The following is a 23,700-nucleotide window of genomic DNA, read 5'->3' as shown; positions in this document are numbered from 1 at the left end:
CCTTTTCTAATCTCAAGTCATGCTCTAGGGAGGTAGAGCACAATTTAGTTACATAGTCACACTTTGCATGTGAGTGGACACCGTGCAAATAAATGTATACATTAAACTGGACAGCACTTAAAGGGATTTAATATTTCATTCCACTGCCTCTGCAAATAAACTAAAGCCCATTTATGCAGTTGCTAAAATACGGTGCATAATGATGCATTCATGTTTAATATCACTAATAAATTTGAAAACTCACGTTTTTATTGATAAACATTTTCTTGAAATGCAGTCTAGGGGGACAGATTGTTAAATTTAAGTACTTTGTAAATGAGAGTTGTAGCTAGCGACATGGCTGGCGACACGGCTGCACAGAGAGCCATCTCCCCGCTCACCTGCGCTCCCATAGGCACACATTTTCCTATTTCACTTTTTGTGTTTTCTTATTTCACTTTTATGTGCAACTGGATTGTGCATAATTTGAGGAGGAAAATCAGCATGGTAGCAGAATTATGATCATAGTAAATAGTATGCTTTCCTTATCGGCTCCAATTATATACTTAGGATATTTCAGAAAAATATTTCTAGGACAGGTTTAATATATTGAAATATTCTGCCTATAGAATTTTAAGTATAGAAGAAATGCTTTGTCTTCTTTAAAACTGTCTCTTTGACACACACACAAAAGAAGATAAATCATAAGTCCAGACATTTGGAGGTTTAAAATTGTTTTAATTCATTGCAAGCCATGAAATCGCATTAATGCTGCCAACTGCATACCCTTTAATGAAAAATCGTATCACTCAGGATGTTTTGGATTAGTTCTTTCTGAAATTTCAGAAAATTTTTGAAAGAAAATTTTCTCATATTTTCATGATGAGAGTTATGTCATATTTACTTATTACAGAAAATCTTAGTGTTCTCTCTGCTTATTGTCCTCTGAGTTGATTGGGACATACAATTTTCTGAGTTTTATGTTGTGGCATTGGTGGACTTTGTGTCTCATACTTTCTCCCATTAAGATTCCAGAAGCTTATTTCATTAGAGATGCTGACACTTTCCTTCTTGCGGAGGACTTTGCTGAGGGAGATGTGTTACACGTTTTCCTGGCCTCCAGCTGCATGCGCTGCTCACGGGTTCACGGCGTCCCGTTTAACCCTCGCTTCTGGAAATAGGAGGAGTGACTTGGTGAACCGAAGCACGTTTGGAAGGAGAAGCAGAGCTTGTCTACAAAGTCCTAGCACTTGGGTGACTCTGCACCCCGAGCCTTCTGGGCGTTCTTCACGGCTGACTTGGGACACCCCTGCATTGTCGAAGCGCGCGTTGGCCCCTCTTTGATGCGTATTGGTGGTGACAGTTGCTCTCTTTCCCCCGCAGGCCATGGAGGCCCAGATACAGAATTTTGGACAGACGCCCTCTCAGCTGCTCATCGAGCCGCACCCGCCGCGGAGCTCTGCCATGCACCTGGTGAGAGGCATCCGCTTGTTGAAATGTTTTCTTTCCTTTGTACCTGAGTATGGAACAAATAAAATCCTGGTTTTAGCCACGGTTTTAAAGAACCCTCAACGGATGAGATAACTCTTCAGCCTAAATATGCACTGATGCCCCAGGGAGAAATCGAGAGTGCGCGGTTCTCTCGGCCGTCCCTCGGCGCACTGTTCCCTTCTTTGTGCACGTGTGCCTCCGCAGACACTCACCCACGCACACACAGGCCTCCACGCGGACGCGGCCACATCATCCCGGGAGGTTTGTAAATTGCAATGAAAATCAGAATGTGAACACTGAGCGGTATTGCCAGATGTAACCTTTTGGGGCAAAGCAGGGGGTGGGGAATAGTTCATTTTAAGAAAAGAAAAGCAATATAGTAATTGCTGGTTGCTGGCAGCCTGGCGGTCAAGCCCGGAGCCCACGAGTGGGCCCGGGGCTGGCATGGCCCTGCCTCCAGCTAGAGAGCGACTCGGGCAGATCCCACCTCTCCATGCCCTGTTTCACTGTCTGTGAAATGGGTGTGAAGAGTCCCCACCGCTGAGAGGTTGGCAGCCCCATCCTGCGTCGCGCAGGCCAGCACCCATGCTCAAGAGGATCTCAGGACATGGAGGCTAACGACAGCGGCAGCGCGAGCTGCTCCGCCGGAGCCTTTCCGCTTTTGTGGAAGGGAGAACAGCATTCTTGTGGTCTTAGCAAGTTTAAAAGTCCGTTTCCATGTAGCAAAACTGTCCTTTTCAGTATATTAGCAAATAGTAATTATTTTTCTCTTTGTCCTTTTTAGCTAATTTAAAGCAGGTAAACATTTTCTGAGAAATTTCTTTTAAAAAATTTGTAAAAATTGCGATTTTTTTTCACTTTTTTTTTTTAATGAAGTATGGCCAAAAATGTGTTTACAAACTTCCAAAACAGATGATTGATTTTCCTAGACAGTTATCGAGGCACGAAGTACTCTGGTTTTAAGTAAAAAGGGCTGGAATGTGGTCGACAACGTGTGAAAACACATGCGGGCGCCGTTACTCTGTGACGGAAGCCGTGTTCATGCCCCGCGTGTGCTTAGTTCTCGTCTTCGTCCTCTGCGTCTCCGTAGCACGCTCGGCGTGGGCAGCACGGCGTGAACGCGGCCGCCGTCCCTCCGGGACTCAGTGGTCAAGCCCGGGGGAAGCAGGTGCACAGCCTGTCTGTTTTCTTTGTCCCTCACCACAGCAGCTCAGGCTGCCTCCGCCCTGGGAGCAGGCGCTGACGAGCTGTCCAGCCTGGCACTGGGCCGCGCGCGTGCAGAGCAGGGGGTTTGCGCAGGCTCCGGGGCCTGCAGTGCCCAGGTGGGGTGGGCGCATGACGTGCCCTGGGCCTCGACCTGGAGACGAGTGGTTCTCATAAGCCCTCCAGGAAAACATCCCGCAAGCTTTTTGTTTGGGCAGAGGAGTTCCACTTCCAGGTTAATTTGCTCAGTTTACTAGGAGTAGTAATAGTAATAGTTACCCTGGAGAAACGCCCAGGCAGAACTCATCGCTTTCCTAGGGGAAGCTGTTAGAGACTAACCTGGTTTGGAACTGTCTGTAAAGAACGTATCAGCTCTGTAGGGTCTCCTCACAGGGAATTCACATGAAGAATACACGGGAGCAGATGTGGCCCAGTGGTCGAGCGCCTGCTTCCCACGTACGGGGTCCCAGGTTTGATCCCTCTACCTCCTTAAAAGAGAAAACAAAGGAAAGACCGACTCTCACTGGGGAGTTGATGTGGCTCAGAGGTTGAGGGCCTGCCTCCCATACGAGGTCCTAGGTTCAATATCTGTTACCGCCTAAAAAAAGAAGAATTCATTTATACCACAAATAATTGCTCAGTGGGAGTGAAGGCCAGACACGGGTTATTTCCAGGGTCCCTATTTTATAGTTTCACACAGTAGCATTTAACGCTCTTAGGGGACTTGCAGGAGAACTCGCACTGTCTCCTGCCTCTCACGTCGTTCTCGAGACGTTTTAGAAACAGACGCTGTCTGGCCTCAGGCTGCTCAGGGTCTGGAAGGGGAGGCGGCGTGAGCAGCAGGGCCGGCGGCCGAGAGCCGGGCTGTTACGCGGCGACTGCGTAGATGGAAACGAAAGCACCCATCAGTTCTCCCCATATTTCCCGTAGACGCTGTCAGCACCGGGGTGACCTCCCCAGGCTGACTTCTTTTACCTCCACGGAGGAACCACGTGGGCACGTCCCGCCGCCGCTTACCCACTGCGCACAACAGCCTGGCGCCCCGAGGGTCCCTGCCTGCGCGTGCCAGCGCCGCCCGCAGCTCTCCTCTGCGCCCCGCCCTCCTCACCGCTCTCCCTTCTCTGCCCGCAGTGTTTCCTCCCACAGAGCCCGCTCATGTTCAAGGACCAGATGCAGCAGGACGTGATAATGGTGCTCAAGTTCCCGTCCAACTCCCCGGTCACCCACGTGGCGGCCAACACGCTCCCGCACCTCACCATCCCCGCCGTGGCCACCGTGACCTGCAGCCGGCTGTTCGCGGTCAACAGGTGGCACAACACAGTGGGTACGTGCTGGGCGGTGCCACCCGCCCTCGGCAGGCGCAGGTAGCCAGGGCCTGCAGAGTGAGTGCGCGGCAGCGGCCAAGTGGCCTGTCCTCGTTTAGTGCCCGCGGCGCTGGGCGAAGGGGTGGGAATGCACAGCTGAGTCGTTCAGGCACTCCAGTCCACCCCACCTCCCCCAGACAATACTTCCAGCCCACACTGAGCAAAACGGGGCGCGGGTCTAGATTTTCTGGGTGGTTTCAACCCTCCTTCTTCCACTTCGTGAGTGCGTTTAGCAAATACCTGAATACACGAATGGCTGAATGTTACATAGCGCCGAGCACGGGGATTCAACTGTGAGCCAGACAAGCCTCATCGCCATCCTTGGGGGGCTTAGAACTTGGAGAAAAATGCAAATTGTCCAGTGATTTCACTGTGCATTCTCCACACTCACCCCGGAAATCTCCAGCCAGTACACCCTGAAGTGACGTAATGCTGTTGTGAAAATGCACAAGTGTCAGTGCTTGCTCCCCTAGGGCGGACTTGGGTGCACAGATGATGGGGTGGCCCGTTCACCACCGCCCCTCTAGGAAGGCCCAGGTTCCGGGGCCGAGTAGACACGCCGTGCTGCGTGAACCAGCCGCTCTGCCCTCCTGGCTTCCTCATCGCTCTTAAAAGCACAGTGATTTACGCTGTAGCCGCATCTCCTAAGAGTTTCTAAATGTGCCTCTTTTATTGTCACTGACACTCTCCCCATGAGGCTCACCCACTTCCATTCTGTCAGAAACGCAGCAGACTTGTTAAGAGAAACAGCACCGGCTCTAATTACTCCCGGGAGTCTTCGTCTCCAGAAGTGTTTTGCATTGAAAGGAAACTGTGATGGCCGCATGTTTTCTTTGTCCGTTCAGATTAGGTACCTTTTAGCATCACGTGGGAAAAAGTGTGACTCAGGAGCTCAACCCAGCCGCATGCGGTGGCCCTGTGGAGGTGGCCTGGGGGAAGGCGGCCGGGGCCGTGGCTGCCTAGAGACAGGCCGCGCCGCCCCCTGCCCGGGAGGCCCAGCGCCCCTCGGCCCCCAGCTCGCTGCGGGCAGCCGTGTCCAGCGGTCCCTGGCCACGCTCCTGGCTGTGTCCAGCCCCGTGACACCAGGAGCCCCTGCGGATGACCACCCAATGCTGCCACAGGGCGCGCAGCCTGAGGGGCGCACAGACACCTCGCCACATGTGCGTCGCCTCGCCGGGGCACCCCTCTGAGCGTCTCACGGTCTCTCCTCTCCCCGCAGGCCTCAGGGGGGCCCCAGGCTACTCGCTGGACCAGGCGCACCACCTGCCCATCGAGATGGACCCCTTGATCGGTACGTGCCCAGCGGGAGCGCGGCGTCGCGGGGCGCAGTTCTGATGGACGCGTGGTGCTCACCTCTCGCAAAAGACGGGGCAGCAGTATCGCCTCTGCCACCAAATCGATGTGAAAACAATACCCAGGGATGGGAAACCAGAGTATGCCACAGAGAACTACTAAAGCAGTTCTTTGTGCACTTTCTCAGTATTGTAGGAGCTCATTTCATTGGGGTATAAACGAGGCAAATAATTTAAACTGTCCTGTCTTTCTGCCTAAAATATTCTTGAGCAGGCCTACATAATTTAAAATACAAGGATCCAAACAAAGAGAGCATTAAAAATAGTCGGCACAACCCATCAGAGGTCTTTGTCCATGAAGCTAATCCTGAAGAACTTCTTTTCTAGAAGTCTCTATCCGATAGGACCAAAGCAATATTTAAAATTACAGTTTCGTAGGAATTGCAAGCTCATCACCTCTAACTCTTGGCAGCAGATACTCAAAATATTTCATTTGACCCAGAGCTAGCAGCCCTGTGCGTATTCACCAGCCCCTGAGCCGGAGCAGACGGGAGAGTGTAACAATGCTCGTGCTACGTGCCTCGTGGGATTATGTGGAGAATTAAATTAGAAAAAAAAATTGAAAACACTATGAAAAATTATTAAGCCATGTACAGACATATGGTGTTCGTTCTTGAATTCAGCCTTCACAAACCCACAAGTGGAATATGATTCAGCCATTTCAGTTAATCACTTACCCCTTTACTCAATAGCATTTAAACGTCTCTGAGAGGTTTAGGGTGAGAAATGCTTTTAGCTGCAGCCTAGCTCTTACTGCACTGGTTACAGCTCGTGGACAGCCACGTAACATCAGTACTTCCGTTCCAGACATTCAAGGACTGATTATCTAACACCTGTGCTTGCTTCTTGCTGCCTTTTTGGTGGTTTTGTTTGTTTTCCTTGCTTACCTTTGCTTGTGGTGTGAGTAGATCTCCAGTTAGTAGCGCGAGACGGGGGTGGAGCTATGCCAGATGGTGGCCCACGCCTGCGCCCAGGGCCACACTTTCTGCTTAAGGATTCAGCCTGGGGCCTTAGCCTGCAAGGCAGGGGCTGCGACGGGCTGGGGGGCAGGCCCCGGGGAAATCAGACTAGCCTCTGCGCCCTGGCTTGACGCAGGCTCAGCCCCAGCGCGCCCCGCGCTTCCTGCCTGTCTCGCCGCCCCAGCCCCTCTCCTCCCTGCCGGCCCCTCTCCCGTCCTGGCGATCCCTCCCCTCCCCGCCGGCCCTCTGGACAGGCCTTCAGCTGCTGACAGCCGGGTCTCCAAAGCTGCTGACCCCACGCTCCCTGCGGGGCTGCCGCCTAACAGCAGGCCTTGCTCACATCGCAACTCTCTTCGCAGGGCTTGCACATGCCCTCAGAAAATGACAGCTCGGGGCAAACACTAAGATCCTCTTCCCTTATCTAACAGGCTTCATGCAATATTTATTCCTCATTTGCCTCTTATTGGATGCTAATGAACTTGTGCATCATGAACATCTGTAGAATTAAATGCATTTAAATATTTTTATGATGTTTTAAATTCATTGTCATGAATTCCTCATAATGTTTTTCATCAACAGAGCAAGAACTTAAATTTCTGGCATAATTTTAAATACGTAATGTGGCTCATAAATAATCACTACTACTAAAAAATTTATATTCCTCAAGGGGAAATGTTAAAATGTTAATAATCTTAGAGCCCGAAAAATCTTTTTCTTGATAAATGAAGCCTAAGTATATTCTTTTCCTTGTGTGGAAACTTGGTGAAACTGTTGTGGACTCTTTAAATTCATTTTCCTCTTCCTTTTTAGCCAATAACTCTGGCGTGAACAAAAGGCAGATCACAGACCTGGTTGACCAGAGCATACAGATCAACGCACATTGTTTTGTGGTCACCGCAGATAATCGCTACATTCTCATCTGTGGTTTCTGGGATAAGAGTTTCAGAGTTTATTCTACAGAAACAGGTAATCTCATAAATGAGTGCTGCTACACCCAAAGCTCCGTGCCAAACCATCCCTGGTAGTGGAGGCATTTTCATTATTCGTCAGTTCAGGTGACCAAGATTCAAATTAAAGCTTCACGCTGTACGCTGAGTAAGCGACCACGTTGCAATCCACCCGTCCTGAACCTCGGCACAAGCTCTGCGCTCTCAGGACCGACGGAGCTGTGGTCCCATCCCCAAACTGAAGCCCAATAAGAGACCTGAAACCTCCCCTTAGCCAGCCCCCCCCCAAAGATAAAAAGCATGGCTGTGTGATTTCCTAAGACCTCTCCCTCCTTAAAAACCCCCGGCCGCATTCCGTGTCAGGTGTCGGAGACGATGCCAGAAAAGCAGCGGCGGCTAGATTGGAACTGCCGCCTGCACCCGTGGCTCAGGAGATCTGCTTTGCGCAGACCTAGTGAGATGAAGCGGAGCGGGTTACCTTCCAAGGGGCAACCGGGAGATAAGTCACGCCGCGGTCTCTGTTGCAGGGAAACTGACTCAGATTGTGTTTGGCCACTGGGACGTGGTCACGTGCCTGGCGCGGTCCGAGTCCTACATCGGCGGGGACTGCTACATCGTGTCGGGGTCCCGGGACGCCACCCTGCTGCTCTGGTACTGGAGCGGGCGGCACCACATCATCGGGGACAACCCCAACAGCAGTGAGTACCGAGGCGCCGGCCTCTGGCCTTTCTCGTCCTTTCCCTGGGCGGGGCGCGGACTTTCGCGATGCGGAACGCTTGAGCAGGGAAGTCGGTTGGAATGTAGCTGCGTCCCAAGTGTGTAAACGTAAAGCGCGTCCCCTGCAACCTGCTTCCCAGCCCCCTCACGCTGTCCCCTGCTCGGCCGCCCGTGCCAGTCTCTGCACACCCCTCCTGGTCCCGTCGGCCCGCTCTTGGCAGAACGTGCAGGAAGGTGTCCCCTCCCGTCCCTGAATTCCCACGAGGCTCTGGTGGTGCCTCACTCGGGCACTTGACGCTCTCCGGTGTGGGGTGTGGTAAATGTCTCTGTGAGGGGCCCCCTGCGCCAGCTTCAGGAAAGCACGAGCTGCACAGGCGCCCCCTTGCTGGGGGTGGCAACCTCCCACGCATTCTTCCTTCACAGTGCTCCCCAGGACGGCCTGTGGGGTCAGAAGAGGGGCCCCGGGTAAACCAGTTGGGAAGCAGCGCATGCCCCCCGTGAAAGCCCCGAGCCTTGCAGCAGACTTGTGCGGCACCTCTGCTCGGCCACCCCTCCGGCTTGTTTTGTTCACAGAAGGGCCGTTGCCCCTGCGCCCCGCTGTCCCTGCGCCCCGCTGTCCCTGCGCCCCGCTGTCAGGGGCTCCTGAGGTCGAATCCCAGTCCCTGTCCTTCCCCCTTAGGCCTCTGGTCCCCAGTCCAGGGACATACAACAGGTTTTCAGTAAACATGGTTAAACGAGTGCAGAAATAACCACAGAAGAGATTGCCTAGAAAGAACAGCGGGTTTGATTGCCAAGCTTTCCGTGGTTCCGTACGTGCTTCCCACGAAGTGCAGCAAGCTCTCGGCAGGTGCTGACAACGGCGAGTCCGTGGACCACGGTTGCTATAACGCACAACCTGTCGCAGCACCCCGGGGTAGACTAAATGGTGTGTTTGGGGATATTTATGACACCACAAAGATGAGAATTTCCCAGGGATCTGTGCATCAGCACCTAAAGCGCCGTCAGGACAGGGGAGAAGGCTGGGGGCCGCGTGGCGGCGGCTCGACGGGGGCTGCGCCCACCCAGGCCTCTGCAGTGTGACCAGGCCCTGCCCGTGAGGCAGCCGGGGAAGGAAGAGCAAAGGACAGCACCTTGGCGCCTCCCGCACACACCCTTCACGCGTTTGACGGGGATTCGGCCCAAACAGGAAATGGCTTCGGAGGTTCGGAGCCTCCAGACCTCTTCTAAACATAAGAGAGGAGACGGAGGGGGCTCAGCAGGTAAGCAGATTCCACACGAGGTTTCCTCGTCAGCAGCCAGAGCGAAGCGCAGCGGACGGAGGAACGGCAGGTGGGGTGAAGGACGGGTCTCGTGGAGAAGCTGGACGAGAGCGCGTGTAGTCTGCATTTAATTATCCGCTCTAAATTGTGAACTAAGACGTGTCATATTGATTTCAGGCACAAAGTATTCCATGTTACTTGATTTCCAACGAATTCAAACAATTAGCTACCAATTCTAAATTGACCAAGCATCAAACTCTAAATACTAATAAGGTAACCTTAATTTCTCTTCTTTTAATCATATCCTTAAAAAAAAAACTCCTGCTTTCTAGCATGATTCTAGTTTTGTGTGTGTGGAAAGCATTTGGCCCACCATCGATGGACCTTATTTTTTCAAGTATGGTACGTTATCAGGCATTTTTTTATCTAAATGTATGTACACACATATTTCCAACTTTTCTTTATTTCCATAGTAGTGTAGCATTTCTTAGAAAAGCTTAATTAAATAGGTCTGGGACCCTTCATGCATATTGACAAAAAATTAGAAGTTACTAGAAAAAATTTTTAAATTAAATGAGAGCTTGATATCCAGTTAGTTACTGTCTTCCAATGAAGCTCAGAAATGATGTAAAGGATATTTCCAAACAAGGGATTCATTTTTTAAAAACCTCCATCTGGTAGCAGAGATAAGATAGTTTGTATAATGTACTGCTCTGAGGGAAAGAATTCCAAAGAAAAAATGTTAAATTATAGCCATTATCTATTTTAGGTGCTCTATTTCTAATGCTCTTTCAAATCAAAAGATGGTTGATTATTGATTATAGGTTTCGTCCATCAGAAGAGTTAAATAGAATAATGTTTAGAGCATTTAAAATTCCTTCCAGCAAGAGCCATGTAAATACAGAATGTTTCTATTAATCCTTATTTAAGGATTGGAAAGGCTATTTTTGTTAAAAGGAGTGTTTTTCTTAAGCTTTAATAAGGGCCAGATTATCTTTAAGAAATGATGACAGAATATCCCAGCCCGGGTTTCTCACTATTGCCTCCCTCTTAGCGTTATTAGGTGTTTTGCTCTCACTGTTGGAACCTGAGGCATTTCCATAGAGTCCACCATGCTGAGACTTCCCTGGACGGTCAACGAGGGCATGTGGTGTGTGACTGCACCTCACCCGTCCCCGTAAGGCAAGGACCAGCAGGTGACGGCCGGACGGGGCGCCTCCCGCGAGCAGGGAGCACCGGCCAGTCGGCCCCTGGCCTCGCGGGCTTTGTCCACAGACACAGGCTGCTTGGCCTGCCGGGTCGTGGCGTCTTCCACGTCACGGGTTGCTCGCAGGCATCTCAGGCACTCCAAGTGCCCATCGAGCGCTTAGCTTTACATCTCGGGCCCAAATTGATGGTTATGTAGAAAACTGGTTTCAGCTTTTTACCAAACGGATAATCAATACAGCAAAAGCAAGAAATAAAAAGTCAGCTGTAGCGTGTGGTGGCCCTGAGTCACATATCTGTTAGGCGGGCCCAGAAGGGTGCAGCCGCGCAGCTCGCGCACGCGGGCACACAGGATCGTGTGGACGCAGGCTGTCGTGTCGTGACCCGGCCGTGGGTGTCCTTGTCCCCGGAAGCCCATCCCTAAAGGAGGCACGCTGTTCACGCACCCTGAGGTTACATGCTCCAGTGCCCAGTTCACAGGCTGGAGCGCCAGGGCTGGGTCCCGTCTCGCAGCCTTGGCTGCTGACGCCCGCCGCCCTCGTCACGTCCAAGTCGTAGTCAGGTGTCTGAGAGGAATGCCCTTTGACTCTGAAGGTCATCTCTCTCAACCAGCACGAGAAGGGGAGGGCCGCGCGTGAGACCTGCCTGCTCGTGCCTCGGTGGCTCCCGCAGCTCAGGGATTGGCCTTGGTGTGGAGGCCGGAGGCCTCGAGGGCCAGAGGGGCGGCCCCTGCGGGCCCCTCACAGCTTAGGAAGCGGCAGCGTCTGCGTTCCAGGATGGCCGCACATGCTTTAGCACACTCAGCTCTCTTCTGCGTTGTCTTTATCTTTAATGAGTAGCCCTGTTCGTGACACAAGAAAAAGAAGCCACGTTTGTGGATTTTTTATAGGTACAGAGGACTCTGGCTCCATTGTTTCAAATATAATTTAGCAAAAGTGCCACAGTGACAATGAAAATTTGTAAAAGGATTGTTACAAAGAGTTTCAGACTTTAAAAGAAACAAAGGCCACCTACCGTATAGTTGTTTCATTAATAGACTTTGTAATACTGTTAATCATCGTGACTCTTTCAAACTTGTGAGTCTGAACATAGAAAATTATCTTAGGTTGTGAGGGACAGATGCTTTCATCTGCAACAGACTTGTGCACAAATTCTGAAACTAATTTGGAAGTGATAAAAATTAATTTGCGCACTCTAATTGGAAGCAGCCGACTGCCTGAAAGAAAGGGGAGCAGAGCTGGCGGTTCGTGCCAGAAGCTGACTGGCCTCGGTCAGGTGTGTTGTGGCGCCGGCCGCGTTCCCCCGGAGCCCGTGGCAGTGCGCGTGCCCCGTCTCCGGATTAGCACTGCTGAACCCCCAGATCCAGGATTCCACTGCTCTCGGGCTTGACGTTTCTCATTATGTGCCACCAGGAGAGTGGCCAGGGGCAGCCCCGCGCTCTCATCTGAGCAGAGCCTGAGGTGCAGCAGGATCTCAGCCCAAAATCCCACCCATTCCTAAGCCCACAGGGGAGGCATGACGAAAGCTCAGGCCTCGATGCGGCCTCTCAAGACCGCAGCGCAGACGTGAGGGTGCACTGTTAGCCTCTCAGATCAACTCTGCAAATGCTCACCGAGCAGCTCGTGTGGCATCGTCCCCGAGCCTTCCTCCTCCGCTTCCAGAGTCTTCAGCCCGCGTGCAAGCTTCGTGGAAGGCAGGCCGATCAGACGGGGGCCTCCACCTGAGGCCGGCCAGCTGCCACGCCACGTCCCCCTCTCCACTGGCACTCAGGCTTCTCTTAAGGAGCCCCCCAGTCCCTACCGAGCAGAGGCGTTCTCAGAGATGAGCACCCAAGGCATGGCGCGGAGCTCTCCATGCTGCGCCTTCCCGACAGGGCACACGTGTGACCACCCCCGCCGCGGCCTCGTGGGCTTGGGGCCCGCCAAACTGCAGGGCGCTCGGCCCCCAGCCTCATCCCGACACCGGGAGGCGCCATGGGGCGCATGATGAGACGGCGGCTGCGCCACGCCGTCCCTGGCACTCAGTGGCACCAAGTCTTTGCCTGGGTCAGAAGGCAGTAAAAAGGCAGAGCAGCTCCCGGCACGGGAGCATCCAGTCACAGGCCGGGGTCCCTGGGCGTCACGCAGAGCCTGCTTCCTCAGGAAGCGGGAGGGTCGCAGCAGGCACCACTGTGCAGTGAGAGGCGGACAGTCACCTACGGGCCCCGACGCGGGCTCATGGCGAAAGGCACCCGCCTCAGCCGCTCTGGCAGGGAGAGCAGGCCGTGGAGGGAGGAGCCGGGCTCAGGTGCACATGGGGTGGCGTCGAGTGAGAGCCCAGCACCTGCCACCCTGGGGCGATTCTCCGCCGGGGCCTCGCAAGCCCTGGTGCTGGACCCCACCACGCGACCACAGGCGCCCGGCACAGCCACGCAGCGCTCTCCCCGCGCCTCTTCCTGACATAGAGTAGGTAAGCAATCTGGAAATCAGGCTCGCACTTTCCATATTTACTTAAAAGCTGTTATTTAGGGAATTTAAATAAAAATGCCATCCAATTTTTGGTAAATGCGAGTGACAGCGTTCTCTGCAATGGTTTTATTTTGCATCACTGCACAAAGGCCATCGATAAAATCCGGATGACGTTTACGAGGAGGTTTGTCCTCCGATTCCAGCAGAAATACAGAGGCCCTGGGCCTGAGGTCCCACCTCCAGTTCCGCTGTGGGCGGCTGCTCCCCCGCCAGGAGACCACCGCGAGTTCAACCTGAGAAGAGCCAGGGTGGTCCCTGCTCACTCCGCAGGAGCAGCCCCCGGCTGCCGTGCCAGCAGCGGCATCTGGCCTTGAACGTTCTTTTCACTGGCCATTTTGAAGACCGTGGGACGGACTTTTGCTCGAGACGAGGTGAAGACTTATACTTGGGGTCTCCAGGAATCTCCATCCTGCTTCGTGGTCTCGAGCTCCTCGCAGGAGAGAGACCACGGGGTGAGCGGAAGGGCCGTGTGGCGCAGGCCCCTGGAGGCCCAGCTGCAGCCCCCTCAGCCGGGCCTCAAGTCCACACTGCATCGCTAGAGCGGGCGGCGGTGACGGGTGCCTGGTGATTGTCGGGGCTCCTGCAGACCATAAACCGGACAGCAGCTTCGCTCGCCGCGGCCCCCAGCTCCAGGCCCTGAGCACGACCCCCTTCTCGCCAGCTGCAGAGGGAGCGGTACTTTCGGAACCCTACCCCTCTCCCCAAGAGTCGCATCCACAGTGTATGCAAAAGATCTGGGGAAATCGTGAAGAAAAGTAAAACATTGCCAACTTCTAAGTCAGACCTAAGTCTTGAAACTTATTTCAAAATGGAGAACGTTAATTTTTATATTACATATATAAGGAGTATTTTTAGGATTCTTGTGCCTTTTGTATCAGCATTCCCTGCAAGAGAACTAGATTGGTGTTTGTGTTTTATTTTACCATATATGGGAAAGGTTCTTAAAACTCTGTGTTTACTTCGGATTGGCTTTATATAAATTTTTTAAAATGTATAATTTCAGGGTTTTTTGGTGTTCCAGTCTTGCCTCAAAATAATCACTTTTAAACGTTGAATAATATTACACATACAATTTTATCAATACTAATCCTCCTTTAGGAGGGTAGTTTTATAAATCTGAAGCGGGGTTTTATAAATTATATGACTGTTTCAGACAAAAATACAGCACATTGGAGCAGCACACAGAGATGTAGAACAAGATGCTCAACCAGCACAGGCTGCTGCTCTCTTCCCTCCACCTGGGAGGTGCCTAAAAGCAAACTGGAAGCTGAGGCAAAGCTGAGCGCGCCTGGGGCAACCAGGTGGCGGGGTTTGCTGGGGGCTGCGCTGGGCGCATTGCAGCCCGGCGCGAGCCCCCATTAGCGCTGCGCTCCTTGGGGCCTTCCCTCTGCCCCTGGGGGCAGAGAAGAGCCCCTGCCCAGCTGGGCCCTACTTGGGCACGGTAGGGCCGCGAGATGGGTGCCCCAGCACCCACAAGTCCAGGGGCCTCCGCTGCCCCCTCCCGCCGCTGTGCACCCAAGGGCCAGGGCGGCCCACTCAGAGGCAGCTGTGGGACGGAGAGCCCCGAGGCGGCGCAGGGTGTGTGTGGCCCGTAGAGAGAGGCGGGCAGGCCTGTGCGGGGAACGCACTGGAAAAGAGAGACCCCGAACGGAGCGGCCGGTGCCGGGGAGAGCAGAGTAAGAAGAGGATGGTGCAGGAATGCACAGAGGCCGGCGTGTCCTCCGCGCTGCTCCAGGGACCGTGAAAGTTCCCGGTGGGCCCCCGGGGGATTTTGTTTGTCTCCTGTAAATGTTGTGTTTTTTCAAATGCATTTTTTAAATTCTGAAGACAAAATCTGGTTCCTGGCCGATGCTGCCAACATGAAAGGAAGCTGTGAACTTGGAGGAAAGCAGTCTACAGCAGCGCTCCTCTGACTGGAGGACGTGGCGCCTTCTGGAATGAGCAAACTTGTCGTCGATGACGCACGGCTCCCCCACTCAGGAGCACGTCCCTGGACCCCATGACCCCAGTTTGAGAGACTGACTTAATTGGCTCATCTCAGTGCTGAAAGCGTATTTCCATTTTAAATCACCAGAGCAAAGAATTAGCATAGCATGCATTCTGACAGCGCAGAGGTTTGATCACTGTAACTGGTAAAAATAAATTACAGTATCGTTAAAACGCAAATCTGAAATTTTAAATTTTTCATAGAACTTTCTTACGTCCAAGAAAATATCCAGAGATCCCAGAGTATAGTGGCCCCAGTTTGAGAAATACCACTCGAGAGAAAAAAAGTCAAGATTTCTAAAGTAGTGTCAGTTACAAGAACAAGTTCCAGCACACCTGCTCAAGGAGGTAAAGTAATGGTTTCAGAAGCTGGTGGCTGAAAGGGATCTGCTGACACACATAGATACTAAGGAATGCTGATGTGTAAACTTGTTCTTTGCTGTGTGCAGAGGATATCAGGATATCGTAGACTCAATGAAATAACACTGATACATCCAGGATAAGCAAACATCATGTGAGTCTGCTGTAATTTTTTTTTTAAATTGAGAGAGAGAAATGGGGGGGGTACATAGGCAGTGGAAATAGTGGGCTGTCAAAAGGCACTCAGTAAATACCTGACTGAGTGACCCAGCCCAAACCGTGCTCAGAAGCGCTGCGCGGCCTGCAGCAGGTTTCCCTCCAGGGAGGCTTTCCATCTTTTATACCCTGCCGGTGTGGCCAGCCTCGGCTTTCTGATCCCCTCTCATCAAAGGAACCCCCTAAATCTACCCAGATGGGGGCCACACCCCATTTACCTTCCAGATCTCCTTCCCAACTTTGGCTTGCCCCTTTTCCTCCCCACTTCTGCACCCCGAGACTGTTGGAGAGCCCTCGTTTCTGTCTCCAAGTACGGGGGGCGCTGCGCCCTCGGCCCGGCCCGCGCTGCCCGACTGCAGCCGACTCGCCCTGCACCTGTCCGGCTCTGGCCCCCACCGTGCTCGGTGCACACACGTGTCCTTCCCCACGGCGGTCACCCGCTGGCCAGCACCTCCGGGAAGCCTGTGGCGGTCCAGTAGCTCTTGAGCGGTTCCCGGTTGTGTCTTAGACTTCTGTATGCTCCCAGCCCCCCGCCCGGCGCCCACCACTGAGGGGCCCCCGCTCGGAGTTGTGAGAGTGCGTGGCTGCGAGAACATGAGCTGCCTTGAGCTCGTGGGCGCCCACTAGGTTTGCACCAGAGTCAAGTGGAGAAGTAATCGGCCCTCCTTGCCTTCCTGCTCCCCCCAGAAACACGCCCTCAGCCCGTCTGGCTGGAGCGCTTCAGTTGCCCTGCAGAAGGGCTCGAGAGCTCTGGGTCAGTGCCAGCACCACTCGCCGGGTGACGGGGCAGGTGGGGTCACCTTGCACAGCCCCAAGTTTCTCGGCTACAAAATGAGGATAGGAATGGCGCCGCCTCGTGAGTGTTGTAAATACTCTCACGAAATCAGGCTCGGTGTCTGTCCCACAGCCGCGATACGAGGAGGATGGCTGCCACCACTGCCCTGCTGTCCTCGGCAGGTCACACAGGTCAGGGAGGTCACAGCGGCGCTGCCCCGTTCGGGCTGGTGCTGGGCCTGGGTGTCCTTCCGGCCAGGCTGGTGGTGACTGAGGGCTCTTGTCTTCCCGTAGGCGACTACCCCGCACCAAGAGCTGTCCTCACGGGCCATGACCACGAAGTTGTCTGTGTGTCTGTCTGTGCGGAACTTGGACTCGTGATCAGCGGAGCTAAAGGTCAGAGGTCGTTTCTTCCCTGTTAGATCTTAAAATAACATGCGTTTTCTCTCGCTGACCACGGCACACGGTGCGCTGCTTTGACGAGCCTCCCCGTAGCCAGGTTCCTCGCAGCTGTTCCGCGTGGTTCACATTTACTGGTAAACGGTGGAAAATGTGCAAAACGTGGTCCATAGCGTTCCGTGGTCCTCCATGGTCCAGCCGGAACGCCGGTCAGTGCTTTGCAGTTCATTATTGTTGATAAAACGCAGCATTAAAAAGGATGTTTTCAAAGACAAAGGAAAACGATCTCCGATGCAGCGGGAGGTGGGCCAGCCTACTCCTTAGACGTGCTGGCTCGTGGGCCCACCTCCCCAGCCTGGGCAGGAGAGCGTGGGGGAAGGAAGGTGGCCCTCCTGCCTCCCCGTGGACCGCAGTGTGGACTCAGGCCCGTGAGGAGCCTGGGTTCTAATTCTGCCTCCAATGCCATCTCTCCATGCGGAGGCCCTGGGGCAGGAAGGAGTCGGTGGCATGGGGAGGGCAGCGCAGGCGGGTCCAGAGAGAGAAGGCTGAAGACGGTGGGGCTGGCAGGTTTTATTTCGAGACGGGTATCGTGGAAACCGTCCACGATGCGACTTGGTTAATCTTTGCCGAGGATGCATGTGGTTTCCGAAGGCAGGGGCCACGCCTGATCCTGGCGTCTATGAGCACGTGGCCCCGAGATGCACGAACGGGGGGTTTTCAATGCAAGCCTTAACTTAGGGCCAGGAAACAGCCTTCTGCTGTCCGGGCGGGCGCGGGCTCTTGGGGACAGCCACCCGAGTGTGCCCTTAGGTCGGCCACCACGGCGCCTGGCTCTTCAGCGGGCCTCTGTCTCCTGACAAATCACGCATCCGTCCCCTGGGCGCCGCCACGGCCTGCGCCGCACTGACCCCGCGCTGGTCCTCGCCCTGCAGAAGGCCCCTGCCTGGTCCACACCATCACGGGCGACCTGCTGCGCGCCCTCGAGGGGCCTGAGAACTGCCTCTTCCCGCGCCTGATCTCCGTCTCCAGCGAGGGCCACTGCGTCATCTACTACGAGCGCGGCCGCTTCAGCAACTTCAGCATCAACGGGAAGCTGCTGGCGCAGATGGAGATCAGCGACTCGACACGGGTGCGTGCGCGGGGCCCGAGCGGGGGGCCGTCTCCGCGACGCGGTCCAGGGCGCAGCCTCTCCAGGACCCAGGTGCTCGCGTGCCGGTCTACACAGCAGGAGAGGCGCTGGGATGAACCCAGAGTTCACACAGCCCACCCAGCACCTCAGCCTCGAGGCCACACCCGCTGGTCGCGGGGCCTCAGCCCATGAGGGGTCACTGTTTACAGTTTGTCAAAGAATCTTCTCTTCGGAACCCTAGACCAAAATCACACGTTCCCAGTTTCCCTTCATTCCCAGAGGAACCGTCATTCCTGACCATTAGTTGAAACCGTTTTGAAGGAGGCGCTGCCCTTTGTTCTCGGTCTCGTCGTAGCCCCGCTAAGGACTCACAGACGCCGTGTGCCTCCGTTCTCGGGTTCTCCCGCACTAGATGGCTAGGATCCCCAGGGCCCGTGCGGTTTTCATCGAGTCCTCTGTAGTGGCACGGCCGCGGCAGCTCCCGGGAGCCGTTCTGCGCCCTGCACTAGGACGAGCAGCCACAGGCGGGGGGGTGGTGACGCGGGAAGGACCCCGGGGTGCCCTCGACGTCCCGGGAGCCTCTGGACACAGCGGCCCTGTCTCCCCCGCAGGCCGTCCTCCTGAGCAGCGACGGCCAGAACCTGGTGACGGGCGGGGACAGCGGCGTGGTGGAGGTCTGGCAGGCCTGCGACTTCAAGCAGCTCTACATCTACCCGGGGTGCGACGCGGGCATCCGAGCCATGGACCTGTCCCACGACCAGAGGTGAGCGTGGGCTCGGCGGGCGGGCCCAGGAAACGCGCCCCGAAACGCCGCTGGTGAGAGAGGGGCGGGGACGGGGGTCAGCAGAGGGGCGAACGGGGCTGAGGAGGAGGCCCTCCCTTTGAGGGGTCCACACCGTCCTGCCTTTCCCCAAAGCCCCCCGCTCTCGGGCCCCCGGCCTCGGGCCACTCCGGCTTTCAGCTCCGCAGAGGTGGGGTGAGCTGGAGGCGGACTTCCAGCCCGAGAACCCCGGGGGAGCTCGCGGGGGCCCTGGGCCGCCTACCCCGAGGCGGAGGCACCCACTCTTCAGTTGAGACAGTCCTCGGTCGCCCACCTTCCTAGCCCCCTATTTCTCATTTGTGTTAATGTGCTGCATTTTGAGTATTCCTTTCAGACACTTTCTGGAATGGCTTGATACAAATATTAATAGGATTTTCCATGTTTCTTCAGTTTGTGATAGGATTTTGTTATTTCCTAAAATTCAACTTGGGGTTATAAAGTGAAAAGAATATTAGGAATATAAATTTTTAAAAAATAAACTAAAACCCTATTATCTTAATATAGCCTATCATATCTCGATTTTTTTGCTATACATATTTAACATAAATAAGAAAAGCTTGTTAACCAACTTTTCTGCAACAGCATGCAGTATTCCTTGTAAGAAAAAATGGTTTTAAGCTATTACAAACATTAAGGCAGGCAGAAACTCAACAGTCTTCTGCACAATATCGTAAAATGGAGTCATCAAGGAGCGTGGCCCGGTGGGGGCACACACCGCCTTTTGAGGGTGTAAGAGGGGTCCCGCGGGGACGCTGTCCCCGTTCGCCAAGGCACTGCTCTGCCGTGCAGTTGCTGGTGGATACCAGCTCTTCCTAAAGTCCTTGGACTTTAGATTCGGTCTGTGTTCCTGAGAAGTTTGTAAACATTGTCCCTGCTGGCCGCACGCCGCGTGGAGTCACTTGCAGACATTTGCTGGTAGGTGAAGTACAAGCACGGAGGGGCCATGAGAGGCGCCCGGCACGGCGACACCGCAGGTGCAGAGCAGGTGCCCGGCAGGAGGCAGAGGAAGGGCCGCCCTGTGCCGGGGGAGGGGAGGGCAGGGGGGACAGGGGCGCCCCCATAGCTGGGAACCCGCGCACCAGGTGTGGCGAGCAGAGGCCGAGCCGCCGCAGCCCTGGGGTCTCCAGAGCGTTCCTGCTTTAACCTCATCCCTCAGCTCCAGTTCCTGCTGGTCTCTCATGTCCCTGAGGCCACGTCCCCGCCGTGAGCGGGCAGCTACGCGGGCCCTGGGCCGCGCGCTCACAGGTGTTCTTCCGACACAGTGCTGGCCGGGACCCGACCCGGAGCCAGGCAGTGGCAGCGAGGCAGACCCTCGGGCCGGGCCCCTGCTGGGTGGTGAAGCTGGAAGGAGAGGAGGCGAGGGAGGCTGACGCGGGCTCGCGGGCGGTGCGTGGGCACGGCGACCCCAGCTGGTCGTGCTGCGGCAGCAGGCGCTGGGAGGGTGGCATGGGGGCTGCAGGAAGAGGCGCCCCACGTCGAGGCCCGTGGCGAGCTACCGAGAGGCCATGGGAGGAATGAGGCTGCGAGGGGGCCCCTGCCAAGGGTGCCGCCCCCAACAAGGCAGGGTGAGCTTGGGGCGCAGGGGGCATCCCGCCTGACGGCCGTCTCTCTTCCAGAACACTGATCACGGGCATGGCCTCTGGGAGCATCGTAGCCTTTAACATCGATTTCAACCGGTGGCACTACGAGCACCAGAACAGGTACTGAAGAGGAGCCAGGCTCGAGCGGGGCACACGCCGCGGGCAGGCGGGCGCGGGGGCGCAGCTCGCCGCGGCCACCCCCGTCTGTACATCCATCGCGCCCAGCAATAGCCACCCTTTTCCTTTGTGTGCTTTTTCACCACCGAACACCAGCTGCTGTCAAGCAAGCTTCTACCATGTAAATTGTATGAATTAGGTGTTTTGGTAATTATTTCCTATCTGTTGTTTATTGAGAAAAGGTTGTAGGACGCGTCACCAGAGACTTTGGACAGTTCTGAGCAACCCCGTGTCCAGTGGGTACAGAGTCCAGCTTTGAACCTGACTGCATCCCATTTCCAGCCTCTTTTCAAGCTGAGGAAAAAAAAAACCCGTTTGATACTTTGTACATCAGATGCATCTTATTTAAAGGGATACTTTTGTAAAAAGTAAAACCTTGTATAAAGAACAAAACGTTTCTTAATTTTACTGTGGAGTACAGCCTGCATGTCCTTTACTCCGACGCGGTGGCACAGGTGCGTTCAGAGGCGCCGGAAGGCCTGTCCAAGGACACAGCTCGTGGGAAAGGGTTGACTTGGGGCTCAATCAGTGATTTTTTGACATCTTCACCAAAATATGGTTTGCACCTTTTAATCTAAATTTCATCCCTTCTAAGTGAAATTTGCTCATACAGCATTTGGATTCCAAGCCATTGTTTGCCATTTTGGTATTTTCTACAGAGAAAATTCAGCCCTGCCCTTCATAATTTGAAGACACAGCAGAAAGGGGCTTGGGGACATGGCGCCTGGCAGTGACTGCCCGGGGCGCTCGTCCGGCGCCGCCCCACCAGCTTCCGCTGTATACGGTCGGGGAGGGAATCGGATGCGAGCAGTTTTTCCTCTTTGGTTCTTGAATAGCTTCATTTCTTGAATAACAAGTTGGACTTTATTACAATAACTGAAGTTATTCTTTTAGGTTCTTGTGAAATTCTCATCGAAAGCCACATTCTTAGCCCGAGGCCCTTGGTCCTCTGTGACATAAACGATGGCTATCCAATGATTTTCCATCCATCGTACTGATCGAGTTACACACCCAGGGGTGGATATACACCTTCCTCACGTTTCCTCTTTGTATATTTGGTGACCGTATCGTCATAGATGTACATATTGTGTCGGTAGGGCTATGAGGCATGTTTCAGGAATGTAATTTTCTCAGAATTTACACTCACTTGCAGTCATTTATTTAAAGATAAAACAAGATAATGGATTCTTTGTATTGGCACTTTGCACCAGAAACATATCATTATTTATTGATGTGATTACTTATTTGTTCTCCACCTTGTACTAGTAAGTTCTAGCCCTGACTTCCTTCTTCATTGTTGTTTGTATTTATGAGATTCTGAAATTACGGGGAATCAGCGTAATGAGTAAGTTCTTCAGCTCCAGCCTGTAAGCAATGTCTTGAGTTTGTAGCTTAGAATTGGGAGGATATTGACCATCTGGAAGACAAGTTCATTTCATCTCAAGATCATGGTGAAATATTTTGGATATATAAATTCCTTAAGCTATTGTAACCATGTTTTATTGCAAAGATGTAAAATACGCCAGATGTGTGTGAGTTGGAAATCAAAAAAAGAAAAATAAAATATGCAAAGAATTCACCGATTGTTTCACATTTCATTAGATGCGCCGCTCACCTGCATTCATTTGGTGGCCGTACAAGTTCAAGGCCCCAGTCCAGCTCATGTGAAGGCCTAACAGCGTCCTGGCGCGGGGCGTACCTGGCTGCACGTGAGCCGCTCCGCTGGACCACGTGGCCGGGAGCTGGAGCAGCAGGCGCCAGAGGGAAACAGCCCTCCTTGGGGATTCCACGTAATCCACCTTTTTGGTTGTTTTTATTTAAAAGGAACCAAATGCAGTTGACAAAGGATATGATGGCTCATCCAATGAGCCTTTCTGCATAATACCACTTTCCTCTTTCACCCTTTCTAGAATTTGCCATTCACCAGGTATGACCCCAGGGGTTGGGGGTGCACGAGCATCAGAGCGGCACGGGGGGCACGGGCTGGGGAGGGGCAGTACTGCGAGCGGCAGGTCCTCCGCCTTCTCAGAAAAGGGAAGGTGCCCGCAGCTGCATGAAAAGGTCAACACTGTCTTCCAGAAACCTCTCCGTCACCACGCGCACCACAGGTGGCTGTCACAGCCCCACACCGGCGCCTGCCCCCAGGCAGCGCCGTCCCCAGGCTGCACCCAGGCTCCACGTCTTGTCCTCGTCCTGAGCCCACCTCCCCCTGTCCCCCCACAGCTGAGCACCCTGCGGTGGCTTCCCGTGGCTGCAGCGGCTGCTCTCAGACTCTCCGGGGCAAGACACACCTGGGAGCTTAGTCTTTAAAGCAGAATGTAGGCCACATGCTCCCGGGTGGTTCTGGGGCGGGCGGTCCTTGGGCACGTTTTCAACAACAGCTTGAAGGCTGAAGCCCCAACTTCCCCGAGCAAGAAGCCCTTCCGAGGTCCACGTGCTCACCTGCCCCTCCCCTGGCGGACGCCCCAGGGCAACCCCACCTGTTCACCAGCTCCTCAGACGCACCCCGCCCCGGGCCTGGTGCTCACCTGCCCTCCACGCTGCTCCTGGCCTGCGTCACCCTGTTCAGCGCCTTCTTTCAAATTGTCCTAAACCGGTTCAGTCACGGACAATGGTTTGGGTCAGTAGAAGTTGCACCCAAACCCTGCACCCTTACCCTATTAGGAAAACAGCACTTAAGTCCACCTGTCCAGCAGGCACAAGACTGATGCCCACGTTACATACAAAAGGCTAGATGCCACAACATTCTAGAAGCAGGACCCTGTGACGCCACCGCCACCCAGAACCCTCCCACCCGCCACCGGGCAGCGGCGCCTCGGGCACCTTCCCTGGGCGCACGCACTGAAGGCCAGCAGGCTCTGCTGACACTGGTCACCGGGGGTAGGAGGTCCCAGACACCTTGGCCAGCCCACCCTGAGCACACACACATCGCCCACCGCTGACTTCCCCCACGAAAGCCGCGTGTTAAAAAGCTGAACCCCACCCGTCCCTTTCTCCGGGGGCTTTGACAGGAGCCATCTGCCTCCAGGGCCTCCTCCATGCAGCCCCCCTGCACTGCCCCGTTAGGCACAGGCTGGCGCCCACCTCACCCTCGGCACCCGCCTCCCGCGTCTCGTGGCCGATTTACACGCTTCTGCCTTCCACCCGGGGTATTTGGCTCTAGTGTCCTGGAGTTTAGCACAGAACCGCGTTGTAGCTGTCACACATCTTCCCCACTGGCCCGTCTGCGACACGCTAAGCCCTTGAAAAATGCTGACGGATCGAGTGATGCGCCG

General features: G+C 54.4%; 1 protein-coding gene across 6 annotated transcripts in view; it reads left to right on the top strand.

The window, feature by feature from the left end:
* NBEA (neurobeachin) overlaps positions 1-22,004 on the top strand; it is a 579,373-nt gene extending 557,369 nt beyond the window's left edge. For 2 of the 6 annotated variants that reach the window (XM_071208160.1, XM_071208158.1), the window contains exons 49-58: positions 1,363-1,452; positions 3,805-3,997; positions 5,257-5,328; positions 7,159-7,314; positions 7,823-7,993; positions 16,615-16,716; positions 17,652-17,848; positions 18,460-18,611; positions 20,285-20,368; positions 20,608-22,004. In XM_071208160.1, coding sequence (XP_071064261.1) covers positions 1,363-1,452; positions 3,805-3,997; positions 5,257-5,328; positions 7,159-7,314; positions 7,823-7,993; positions 16,615-16,716; positions 17,652-17,848; positions 18,460-18,611; positions 20,285-20,368; positions 20,608-20,614 — 1,224 coding nt within the window. In that variant the 3' untranslated portion in view covers positions 20,615-22,004. Of the gene's footprint in view, positions 1-1,362; positions 1,453-3,804; positions 3,998-5,256; positions 5,329-7,158; positions 7,315-7,822; positions 7,994-16,614; positions 16,717-17,651; positions 17,849-18,459; positions 18,612-20,284; positions 20,543-20,607 lie in introns of those variants that run through there. The other 4 variants (XM_071208159.1, XM_058276963.2, XM_058276965.2 and 1 more) reach the window with 4 other exon arrangements.
* The last annotated feature ends 1,696 nt before the right edge of the window (positions 22,005-23,700 follow it).

This window comes from Dasypus novemcinctus, chromosome 15 (genome assembly GCF_030445035.2).
Source record: "Dasypus novemcinctus isolate mDasNov1 chromosome 15, mDasNov1.1.hap2, whole genome shotgun sequence".
Lineage (NCBI taxonomy): Eukaryota > Metazoa > Chordata > Mammalia > Cingulata > Dasypodidae > Dasypus > Dasypus novemcinctus.
This window is presented reverse-complemented; position numbering and strand designations above follow the sequence as displayed.